Raw genomic sequence first — 13,235 nt, forward strand, 5'->3', positions numbered from 1 at the left:
CATACATCTTTGGAATGTGGGAGGGAACTGGAGCACCTGGAGGAAACCCACGCGATCAGGGGAAGAACGTACAAACTTCTTACAGATAGTGACAGGAATTGAACCCAGGTCCTCTGCTGAGTGTTTCCAGCATTTTTTGTTTTATTACGTATTTCCAACATCTTCTGTATTTTACTCTCAGACTGGGTGTTGCTGGGCAACGGTACTTACCAAAATCTCCTAGCACACCTCTGTCTCAACTGAATGAGGACAATTAATATTAACTCTTGTTTTGCGCTGGGTAGAACTGCTGACAGAGTCATTAAGTCATGCAGCACAGAACGAGGCCCCTTGTAGCAACTCGTCTTCATGCCGACTAAGATTGTGAGTTCATCCCATTTGCCAGGTATAGTGGCATGGCTTTGATCCCCCTGGAAACTGGATTGTAACTATTGAAATAAATTTTGTGAGGATACCAGACTTCAAAACAATGGCTGGAGTGAACTGGGAATATATTCTTTGCAATTTTTAAAAATCCTTCATTAGAATGCTCAATTCGCATTTCCAAGAATTCAGCAATTACACGACTAGTGTATAATTGTGTAATTTATAGAGTAATTTACATTTGATTGTTTTCTTAACAATAGAAAATTTTAAATTGCACATTGGATTGGCAATGGACTTCAGGTAAAAGATTAGTTGTGCTTTTATTGAAGGTGGAGAACTGGTCCATCATCAAGGACCCCCACAATCCAGGCCAAGCTCTCTTCTCACTACAACCATTAGGCCTTTGGTCCCCACTCTACCAGGTTCAGGAACAGCTATCACCCTGCAACCATCAGGCTTCAGAGCTGGTGTGGATAACTTCACTCACCTCAACTCTGAACTGATTCCACAACCTATAGACTCACTTTCAAGATCTTCACAACCCAACAGTCTACAACTCATGTCTCAGTATTGCTCATTTTTATTTACTCAATGTGTTTTTGTTTGTACATTGGTTGTTTGTCAGTCTTTCTTTATGCATCATAGTCTTTTCATATATTTGATTGGATTCTTTATTTTCCTATATATGCCTGCAAGAAAATGAATCTCAATGTAGTATGTGACAACTTGACAGTAAATTTAGTTTCACTTTGATCTCCCTCTGTTTGCAAGTGCCTCTAAACCTTTATTCATTGGAGAAAACTCTTCGCTACAAGTGAGGACTTGGTTTGAAATCTAAGTACCCTGATGACCAATAACCTGTAAAATATTCAGCTGTAGGTTTGTGTTCATGTTCAAAAGTGCAGCTAGGTTTGTATTCAACACAAAAATGAGAAGTGGGGGTGGGTGGGGGGGGGGGGAGAGGTTTGTTGGCACTACACCGTTAAGCTTAACACATGGTCTAATAAAGAAGTCAAAACTTGCATGACTGTGCTTTCAGAGTTCCAGTTCTGTGACAGTGACTTTATTTAAATACATATGTGCACAGTCACAAGGCACATTAGAAACAAGTATTCACTTTCTGATGTTCAGCAGACAAAAGGCCCTTCTGTTGAACAGGCAACAATACACATGCATAACATGCACACAGAACTCCCAATATATTTCTCTCCAGCCGGGATCAGACATGCCGGAAGTCACCAGGTTAGTTGAGAGTTGGTGTCACATGGGATACAGTTTATTGCACACAATTCAATTTATGCGGATGTGCTCCTCATCTTAATACAGGGCCTCGTTCGAATGAACATCTGCATTGTTGGGCTGATGTTTTAAATAAAATAACATCTCTTACAAAATGGCAAAACACATAGATTTGGTACAATCCTATCATGCAGGGTGTACAATCAGTTCCTCTTACCAGCAAATACAATGCTCCGACTACAGACATTTAGAAGCGCTTGATTCAGGCTTGCTTAGAGTGTACATAGAACACCTAAAACAAGGTGTGCACATTCCCCATTTCCCTCACAGCTTGCGTTGGAGAAATGATCTAAATCAATTCAAAAGCAGTTTTTACAAATTTGAAATTGGTTTAAAATAAAATTAATTACTATTTCTTAAGGTTGTTTGAATATCATTCCATTTTAACCACTTAATAGACTGGTGGAATCAATGATGCAATATTTCAGTGTTACTATTCAGAAAGAAGCAACTATAAATGCAGGCTATTGAGTCTAAGATTGCTGTGCAAGTGCTGGTGTTTGGTATCTTGAATGAGTTCTATTTAATAAATGAATTTTGACAGAAAGTTGAATGCTCATTTTTAACCTGTTGTCCTCATAATGATACAACAACCACCTAGAGGAATTCCGTTGTGTCATTAAGTTATCTCCAGGTATATTGTATCTGTTAAAAGCGGAAGAAGCAGGTCAGATATATTGCAAGCTGGTGCTGCTGGTGGGGCTCTAGCAGCTCTGGCCACCGAACCCAGCAAGAACGGACTCCCTTAACATCTCTGAGCTGTTTGCGCTGGGTTTCTTCAGTGATAGAACTGAATGGCAGACTTCACCAAGAGTCATCAGGAATGAAGCGAAAATGTGAAACAGAAGTAGCTGAAGAATGCAATGATCTGCAGAATGAAGATGTTTTAGTTTGCAATGCAATCTGGGAAACAAAGCCACAGGGCAATAAACGACTACCGCTTCACGGCTTCCTTTCGGCAATAAATGACCATTGCTCTAGGACTTCCTTTCTTCTTGTATTCCTATCCCAAGGCTGTTTATTGAAGAACTGGCACTGACTATCTGATGGTACCCTGCTCACTCCTCGCTTTCCTTTGCCAGCCAATTTTAGTCTGGAGTTGAATATGTCAGAGGGGAGAACTTTTTCACTGTGAGCAAGTTGATCCAGCAACTAATCACAGTGTTAATGGGGGGGAGGGGTGCTTCTGGAATAATGACTCACTCTGAAGGTTTGACTATCTTTTCTCACTGTTGGTGGAATGGGCTGTACCCACGTTGTCAGCACAAAGGGCTTGGAATCCATTCCAGCACAAGCAAGAAGAGACAGAATCCTCTGCACTAAGATTGCGTGAAACTCAATCTCCCGGTATAGGCTGCTTGCTTTGACCGTGCGTTTGCAACTGGCGTGGAATCAAACCACTCAGCGCTGAAGACGCTGGCGTAAGATAACGGATGCTTTGAGATTATGGTAAACTGACTTGTGTTCAAGTTAATGAGTGTCAGAAAGAGGTCATGCCATCATTCTGTACCACACATCACACTACCAACTTTGTTGGGCAGGGGGCATTAGACCCTTAATGTGGATTCCTATCTCAGATGCTGTGAACGCATTGGTGGTGTCTAGCATAACCTGTTTCTTTTATACTGTCCTAATATCACATTAGCTTTATCAATGCCAGTGTGATATTTCTGTTTCTGACATCAGGATTTCCCAGGAGCATTTTGGGTATAGTTCGACCGAAGATGGCCTGTCACCTTTGCATTTTGTTCAAGGAGTCTGGAAAGAGGGTTGAGGTTCATCCCAGTAACCTGGATCAGAGTTCCAGGCAGATGCAAGGATTAGAAGGACATTTCTTCACTTTAATTCTCTCTCAAAAAATTAGGTGGGCATTAAGAAGATCACTGAAGTGTAGATTATTCAATTTCTGCATCTTAAGGGATTTACTCAATAAAAAGGGAAACAGCTTTGTGGCTGCTAATACAGATATTTCCCTTTAAAACAAAATAAATTCTCTGAGATTAAGGTTCATATTTGGAAGAACGTCAATTAATCAATTATTTTTCACAAATTTCAAAACCGGTTTACAGTTTCCAGTCCCCTTGAGCTGGCCGGTGCTGTTAAGGCATCTGCACCGGACTTTGAGGCGAGTGGTCTGGGGTTCGAATCTGGTCGGCTCCTTGCACACTTCCAATCTGTGATGGTCTGAGTATCGAGCTGGCAACTTGGCCTCGTAAAAAAAAAAGACAGACAAAAATGCTAAAGAAATGGCAAAGGTTGCCGCCCGATGCATCAGAATGCGCGGAAAGGAATAAGAAGAAGAATTTCCTAAAATTTAATAACAGCAAAGTTTCTTTTCCTGTACTTATTCTGGCTGCATGCATACACCTTGTCTCCCAAACATTCACAGTTTCATTAAAATACACACACACACACACACACACACACACACACACACACACACACACACACACACACACACACACACACACACACACACACACACACACACACACACACACACACACACACACACACACACACACACTCTCTCTCTCTCTCTCTCTCTCTCTCCACTGAAATACATTTTTAAAGCTGTTATTGTTTTCTTTACTCAGGATAAAATATAACGTTCATATTTTATTTTACACGTTCAAGGACAAATTTCCCCCCCCTCACAGTTCTCTAAACATAAACCAATCCTACTTTTTTTGCTCGTTTTCCAGTTCGAAAGTTATGAAATGCTAGGTTTTTGTGCAACAAGACTTAGACTGGAAGCCGTCTGCTGCAACTGACAATGGGGTCAGCACTCCAATTCCTACTACGCACCTCAACAAATAAGAGACCATAACACCATGCACCGCATGGTCCTGGTTGAATAGCATCAGGACAATTGTTCTGTTGCTTTTGTGTTCACAGCATAGAAACTATATTTTCATCTCATTTTGATAACAAATCTGTGAATGTGTTGCATTTTTTTTGGGAATGATTCTGTTGGCATTTTACATTCCAACATTGTATTAAATTATGTTGATCTATCTCAGCTGGGAGGGTCCAGCTGTTAAAAGTTGATCCGGTATTCCTTATGACATGTGGCAGGTTGAAAAGAGAATCTTCAGCATCTCATCCCAAAGGCACAGTGACAGATTGAAGAGTTCAACCCAAGTGATAATGCTTGACTTGAAATCGAGAAAAAAAAGGCATTGGATCTAGGGATGCTTTGGTGTTTTATATATTGGCTGGGAAAACAAATCTCTTATCTGACAAAATTATTATTATTTTTTCTTAATATAAATGTTCTGAAATAGAATTACATCTTTTTTTTCCACTTAAGGGTCAGAGTTGTACGAAGCAACTGATTCTTTCTGAGGATGTGCCCTACTTGTAGCAATTCTCTTCTGGGGCCTGCGGGCATATTTGACAGCTGCAAATAAAGAAATAAAAAGTTAGTGGTTTAACTTTGTATTGACCACACGTGAATTATTAATGGTGAGCGTTATCAGTAGAACTTGGGCAAGGTTTGTATCAGGTTTTATTGAAGGTCAAATTTATCATAAGTACCCAGTTCCTTGAAAGAATGAGAAAGTTCAAGGGCATTTTTGTCCAGACCGACATGAATCAATCACTGTCTCTTGCTCTTGAAGCTGGAATACTTCCAAAAATCTCAAACGGGAGGCCACCTATCACCACCATAATGGTCACAAAAGCCCTCCAAGACTCCTTTTGATAGAGGTGCACAAAATTATGAAGGTAGAGGTAGGGTAAATACAAGCACAATTTTCCACAGAGGTTGGGTGAGATTGGAACTAGAGGTCATGCGTTACGGGTGAGATGTGAAATGTTTGAGGGGAATATTAGGGGGATGTTCTTCGCTCCGAGTTGGCGGAGTTACTAGCAGGAATGCGGAAGGTGGGCTTGACTGCAACATTCAAGAGAAGTTTGGTTAAGTACAGGGATGGGAGCAGTGTGGAGAGCTATGGTCTCGATGCCAGTCGATGGGACTATGCAGAATAATAGTTCATCACAGAACAGACGGTCCAAAAGGCCTGCTCTGTTCTGTAATGCACTATGACTCTACAAAGAAGGCAAGGCAGTGGCTATATGCTATATTTCATCAGGAGTTTGAGGAGATGTTGTTTGTCACCTAAAGCACTCGAAAACTTTTATGGATGTATTGTGGAGAGCATTCTAATTGGCTGCATCACCGTCTGGTAAGGGGGGAGGGGAGCTACTGCACAGGATTGGAGTAAGCTGCAGAGAGTTGTAAAATTGGTCAGCTCCATCATGGGTATTAGCCTCCGCAGTGTTCAAGACATCTTCAAGGAGTGGTGCCTCAGAAAAGAGGCGTCCGTCATCAAGGACCCTCGCCACCCAGGACATGCCCTCTTCTCATTGTTAATATCACAAAGGAGGTACTGAAGCCTGAAGACACACACTCAACCATTCAGGAACAGCTTCTTTCCCCTCTGCCATCCGAGTTCTAAATGGACATTGAACCTGTGAGCACCACCTCACCACTTTATAAAAAAAATCTGTTTTCTTTTGAACTCACTACTGTTCTTAATTTAACTATTTAATATACGTATATGTGCTCACTGTAATTCAGTTTTTTTGTTTGTCATGTTTTACACTGTACTGCCACCGCAAAGGTAACAAATTTCACGACTTATGCCGGTGATATTAAACCTGATTCTGACTCTACAACTCCAATTGACTCCCTCCCTAGATTGGAATCGTCACCAGTGATTTGTAAACGAATTTGAGAAAAATATCACTGAACATGAAATCAATTTTAAATGCAACTTGTTCTCAGATTGTTGAATGAGCTAAAATGGAAAAGCATGCCATTGGGTTCCAGTGAATTATTCCATTCACTAATAAATACCATTTGTTTGACACCTGTGTTTCTGGCAATAGCTTTGCGTCCCTTGGTCCTTAATTCCACTAACTGTGACCATCCTACTGTAGAGTAGTTTAATAGATTGATAGACTGAAACTTTTGTTGGTGTTACTTCACCTATTAACCTCATTCATGTCTCGACAAAAAGCTCTTCTTAGTTGAAGCCATCAGTTCTCAACCAAGGGAATTCTTAGCATAATTTGATCTTAAATAGTAATTGTTTCCAATGAAAGAATGGAGGAGTGGCAGAGCAGACTCAATGGGCCAAATGGCCTAATTCTGCTACTATGCCTTAAGGTCTTATGGTCTTATGGGAAGTGCTCCAGTGGCCAACCCCTGCTTGTAATTTGCTATATTCTTTTCATTTGCTTAAACTAGGTTGCATGTATTATTTAACATTTTGAATCTTCATTCCAAATTTTCTAACAAAGCATACTGAGCTGCTCAATAGGTACAAAGAAACTGCCAATCATATCAGAATGATTGACATAACACACACAAAATACTGGAGGAACTCAGCAGGCCAGGCTATGGAGAAGAGTATAGTCGACGTTTCAGGCCGAGACCATTCAGTAGGACAGGAAGGCCGCAGAGATCACAGAGGGGGAGCAGTGAGAGAGCGTTTCACTGAACTCCCACCGAAAGGAAGATTTAAACTTCTTCAGGGTAGGCATCCCTGGAAGAGACTTCACTGTGTAGTAATCCAGTCACAAACAAGGGAAAATCTGCAGATGCTGGAAATCCAAGTGACAGACACAAAAGGCTGGCGGAACTCAGCAGGCCAGGCAGCATCTATGGAAAAGAGTACAGTCGATGTTTCATGCCAAGAGCATTCAGCAGGAGCATCTGCAGATTTTCTCTTGACTGTGAATGACTGATGTGTCTCTTTCTTCTAGGAAGCTAGTCAAACCTGACTGAGCAACTGCCAAAGTAATATTTTAGTTCAATTGCAACACGACCCTAATACTGGAACCCAAGAGATTCTGCAGATGCTGGAAATCCAGAATAACACATACCGTAAGTTGTGCTGGAGAAACTCAGAAGTTCATGCAGCATGTAAGGAAAGGAATAAACAGTCAGTGTTTCAGGCTACTGATGAAGGATCTTGGACTGAAACATTGACTGTTTATTCCTTTCCATAGATGGTGCCTGATCTGCTGACTTAAAATACCGGGGATTTTTTTGTAACATCATCAGAATTAGAATCAGACTTATTATCACTGGCGTATGTTGTTAATTTTTAAAATTTTACTGTAAGATCACTGCAGAACAGGCTCTTCCAGCCCTTAGAGACACATTGCCCAGCAACCCACTGAACTCCAAACTCTGATGCTCTGTATTAGCATGATATCCACTTCAACGTATCACTGCTACCATGATACTGTGTTTGATGTTTGGTAGCTGCAGAACAGAACAGGACATAAAAACTATGATAAATTCCAATAAACAAATTAATAAATAAATAGTGGTAAGGAGGATTAGCAAAGCAGTGTTCATGGCTTCACAGTCTGTTCAGAAATCTGATGACAGGGGGTAAAAGCTGTTCTTAAAATGTTGAGTGTTTGTCTTCAGCCACCTGCACCTTCTCCCTGTTGATAGTAATGAAAAGAGGGCATGTTCTGCGATGGAATTTAAATAAATGTTCACCCTAAATCTCATAGATTAAATGCAACATTTTTCCTGCAGATGCTTGGTAACACGGAATGTTAAGTATTTTCGAATGGATAGCTATCTGGTTTCCAATTTCAGCCTTTTGATAATGTCATTTTCTTTCTGCATCCCTTCAGGGTATGGAACCAAGCTATTATGATCACTCGCACCACCTGCCCTTTTAATTTCATCCAAGTGGCAAGAAAGGAATCATGCTGTTGGATTTCCTGTCTGGAATAGAATGGAAAATATTTCCCAGGTATTCTCCTGTATTTGCATAGATCCTTCAGGAGATTAATTTGGACAAAACGCAAGCACTATCAGAGTGCACAGTGGATTGAAAAGAATGGTGAGATTTATGTTCGTCACATAGGTATTCTTCAACTGCACATATCTCTCGCACACAGTGATACCTTGAAGTGGAAGGAAAGGGATCATCTAGGTTCATCTAGGTTACCAGGTTCATAGTAACTTCAGATAGCAAGAGATGATTAAACAAAGTTGGAGCATAGGATATTAGGAACATTGAATGATCCTTCAACCCATTTCCACAGAACCAACCATACCGTCCTCCTATTACATCATCTCCACGACCTCTTTGCTATATTTTTTGGTTTATCAGAATTAATTGGAATATGTACTTTGAAGGTGGAGAGTGATGCAGGGAAGTGAGAACAGAGATTTCTTTAGCCAGAGCATGAGGAATCTATGCAAGTTATTGGGTATATTTAAAGCGGTATTTGATAGGTTCTTGATTAGCAAGGTGCCAAAGGTTATGGGCAGAAGGCAGGAGAATGGGGCTAAGAGGCATAATAAATCAGCTATGATCGAAAGGCGGAGCTGACTCGATGGGCTGAATGGCTTTATTCTGCTCTGATGTCTTGTGGTCTAAAAGAGAACATGGAAAAACTGAAGAGCAGTATAATTTGTACTTACTGTCTATGCAGACTATTCTTGGCTTCTCCCATTGGCCATCTGGCTGGCATTTGATATTGGGGAAATGACGCTGTAAGTACCCACTTTTACACTGATACCGTACCAAGGAGTTAATTTCAAAACGATCTTTCTTCTTTCCAAAGGTTTTGGCATGTTCCACCACTGGAGGTTGGCCACAAGCAACTGGTGGGTAGGGGAAGGGGAAAATGAAGACTGTTATTTAAAATGTCACGGATTGTTGATATCCCAAATTCATCTTAACCTATCTAACTCAAATAGCCAACTCATTCTTATTTCGCGCTGAGATGACCCATTGCTGATTGCAATGTCTTTCTCCAGGAAAATCCATGCAACCAGACCCTCAGTTCAGATGGATGCTGAAGATCTCATTAACTTAATTGAAAAGTTGAGAAACAAGCTCACACTACATTCTTCTCTCAAATTAACACCAGAAGAAAAAGAAATCAAAGATCAATTAGTCAATAAACTCATTATTCATTGTGTTACTGGGTCCAAAGTGGCAGCACTGTTGACTAAGTTGTGAGTGATTATTGTGCTCGGATATAATTTGATTTGTGTGAAGCATTTATGAGGTGATATAAATAGATCTCTTTCAATGAAATAATCTGGGCATCTATCCAAGAAGTTATGCCTAATGTTTGCTGATATGTGTATATACTTGGTTAAATTAATTTTGCTTTAAAATATCATAACCCCTGTCTTTAATTTTGAGTAAGTGTCCACGACTGACCTTGGATCAGAAAGTGACTGGAAGTGTTAATAGCTTTGAAAAGTCTATTCTACTTTTCAGGTAAATAGATCCTGTGTCAACGGTGGAGAGTTTCGAAATTGCCTCAAATTTTTGTCAAACATGCTTTCTTCTTTATCATCATCATCATGTGCCGTGTCATCTAATGTGGGCCATCATAGTCGTTTCATGACCATGATTGTTGATTGCAAATTTTTCTACCATTACAAGACGGGTGACCCCAGCCATTATCAATACTCTTCAGAGATTGTCTGCCTGGCGTCACTGGGTGCAAAACCAGGATTTGTGATATGCACCGGCAGTTCATATGACCATCCATCACCTGCTCCCATGGCTTCTTGTGACCCTGATCGGGGCGGGGTTTGCTAAGCAGGTGCTACACTTTGTCCAAGGGTGACGTACAGGCTAATGGAGGGAAGAAGTGCCTTATACCTCCTCCACCCCACTGCCCATTCTTCTTTCTAATCTCAAAAAAAGGGAGTGAAAGTAGTATTACAACTATATAACTACCATGGGTATTCATGTGCCTGAATGTGTCCATTTTATTTTTGTTCTCCTACCCATTATGAAAGAGCTGCCTATACTCTAAAATTCAAATAAATCTTCAGGGCATTTTATCCTTGGCTTATGGTTTTTATAATGCCCTTGATGGACCAATATTAGATGGTCATTTGCATGTTTGCATCCAACCAAATAATCAGATGGATGGTTGTTTATTGCCTTCTTGTATCCTCTTGTTTAAAAAGATTTCTGAAATTGTAACTAACATCATTAAAATGATGCAACAAATTCACCATCTGTACTGTTGTAGGAGTCTAGAATCAGAGGCCACAACCTCATATAGGAGGACCCTTTAGAACAGAGATGAGGAGGAATTTCTTTAGCCAGAGGGTGGTGAATCTGTGGAGTTAATTTTGGAGGCCAAGTCATTGGTTACATTTAAAGCAAAGATTGAAAGGTTCTTGATTAATAAGGGCAGCAAAGATTATGAGGAGAAGGCAAGAGAATGGGGTTGAGAGGGAAAATTAATCAGCCATGATCAAATGTGTGGCAGGGTGGAGACACCTCTCTACCAAAGGTGGTGTAAAATGCTCCTTCCCTCCACTAACCTACAGGTCACCCTTGGGCAAGGTGTAGCACCTGCTTGGCCTCCCCTGATCTGGGTCATGTGAAGCCATGGGAGCAGGTGATGGACGGTCGTATGAGCAGCTGGTCCATATCACAAATCCTGGTTATGCAACTACTGATGCCAGGCAGACAATCTCTGAAGTGTATTGATATCAGCTGAGGTCACCCGTCTTGTAAAGACACTGCCCAGAAGAAGACAATGGCAAACCACTTCTGTAGAAAAATTTTCCCAGAACAATCACAGTCATGGAAAGACCCTGATCATCCATGTCATATGATAAGGCACATAACAAATGAATGATGATTGAATTGAATTGACTTTATTTCTTACAGCCTTCACAAACATGAGGAGTAAAAATCTTTATGCTACGTCTCCATCTAAATGTGCAATGTTCAATCATAGTAATTTATAATAAATAGACCAGTCAATGTAGTATAGAGTACACACGGATCAGTGTGAATTCATCAGTCTGATGGCCTGGTGGAAGAATCTGTCCCGGAGCCTGTTGGTCCTGACTTTTATGCTGCAGTACCGGATGGTAGCAGATTGTGGTTGGGATGACTTGGGTTCTAATGATCCTACGGGCCCTTTTTACACACCCGTCCTTGTAAATGTCCTGAATCATGGGAAGTTCACAACTACAGATGTGCTGGGCTGTCCGCACCACTCTCTGCAGAGCCCTGTGATTAAGGGAAGTACAGTTCCCATACCAGGCAGTGATGCAGCCAGTCAGGATGCTCTCAATTGTGCCTCTGTAGAAGGTTCTTAGAGTTTGGGGGCCCATACCAAACTTCCTCAACCGTCTGAGGTGAAAGAGGTGCTGTTGTGCCCTTTTCACCACACAGCTGGTGTGTACAGAGTACGTGAGGTCCTCGGTGAAGTGGGTGCCGAGGAACTTAAAGCTGTTTACCCTCTCTACTGCCTATCCATTGATGTCAATAGGGGTTAGCCTGTCTCCATTCCTCCTGTAGTCCACAACCAGCTCCTTTGTTTTTGCGACATTGAGGGAGAGGTTGTTTTCTTGACACCACTGTGTCAGAGAGATGATTTCTTCCCAGTAGGCCACCTTGCTATTGTTTGAGATAAGGCCAATCAATGTAATGTCGTTGGCAAATTTAAGTAGCAGATTGGAGCTGTGGGTGGCAATACAGTCATGGGTATACAGGGAGTAAAGGAGGGGACACAGTACACAGCCCCGAGGAGCACCTGTATTGACAGTCAGAGGGGTGAAGGTGAGGGAGCTCACTCTTACAACCAGGAAGTCCAGGATCCAGCTGCACAAGGCACGGTGAAGGTCGATGTCTCTGAGCTTCCAGTCGAGCCTGGATTGAACTATGGTGTTGAATACGGAACTGTAGTCCAAGAACAGCTTTCTCACATAAGCATCCTTCTTCCCAAGTGTGTAAGGACAGTATGTAGAGCAGTGGCTATTGCATCATCTGTCAATCGGTTGTGTCGGTAGGTGAATTATAGGGGGCCTAGTATGGTGGGTAACAAGCTGCAGATGTAATCCTTGACCAACCCCTCAGAGCATTTGCTTATTATTGAGGTGAGTGCAACAGGCCACCAGTCGTTCAGGCATGTTACCTTGGTCTTTTTGGCACAGGGACAATGGTGGATAATTTGAAGCAGGAGGGCACTCTACACTGGGAGAGGGAGAGATTAAAAATGTCAGTAAACACACCTGTCAGTTGTGCTGCACACATCCTAAGTACTCGCCTTGGGAATACTGAATGGGCTGAATGACCTAATTCTGTTACTGTGCCTGATTGTCTTATGGTCTTATCTGCGGTCTCTTGGGCCGTCATTAAAATGATGGCTGCATGTCTACTATTGGCCTCCTCGTCAAGGGAATGAAGCACAAATTGAGGATAGTGTGGTATCCTCCTTAGGAGTCAAGCATTCTGGAAAAGTATCAAGCTGAAATGGGATTTACGACAGGAAGGCAGACAGTGAAAATGAAGAAAGATCAGTGAGCTAAGTGGCCCCAATTGGCATAAAAATCTGTCAGTTTGTTGTTTTCAGATTTCTGCCAGGATCAGTGTGTGGAGAATATGTGTTTTATCAGATAGTCTCAGAGAACAGGATGCTGCCTGAAGGCTGATTTATATTTGTGCACACGGGCTACGCCGCAGCCTATGCTGTAGCCCTGATTTTCACTTCTGCGTCGCTCTACGCTGTAGCGAGCATGCATTGGTGTGCGCCAA

At 41.6% G+C, this 13,235-nt stretch overlaps 1 protein-coding gene across 3 annotated transcripts in view; it reads right to left on the minus strand.

Annotated features, from left to right (window-relative positions):
- Window positions 1-1,396: 1,396 nt before the first annotated feature.
- The window catches only part of acana (aggrecan a), a 108,724-nt gene continuing 96,885 nt past the window's right edge, over window positions 1,397-13,235 (minus strand). For 2 of the 3 annotated variants that reach the window (XM_073032556.1, XM_073032558.1), the window contains 2 exons: window positions 9,131-9,313; window positions 1,397-5,068 (listed from right to left, as the gene is read on the minus strand). In XM_073032556.1, coding sequence (XP_072888657.1) covers window positions 4,974-5,068; window positions 9,131-9,313 — 278 coding nt within the window. In that variant the 3' untranslated portion in view covers window positions 1,397-4,973. The remainder of the gene's footprint in view (window positions 5,069-9,130; window positions 9,314-13,235) is intronic. The other variant, XM_073032557.1, reaches the window with a different exon arrangement.

This window comes from Hemitrygon akajei, chromosome 30 (genome assembly GCF_048418815.1).
Source record: "Hemitrygon akajei chromosome 30, sHemAka1.3, whole genome shotgun sequence".
Classification (NCBI taxonomy): domain Eukaryota; kingdom Metazoa; phylum Chordata; class Chondrichthyes; order Myliobatiformes; family Dasyatidae; genus Hemitrygon; species Hemitrygon akajei.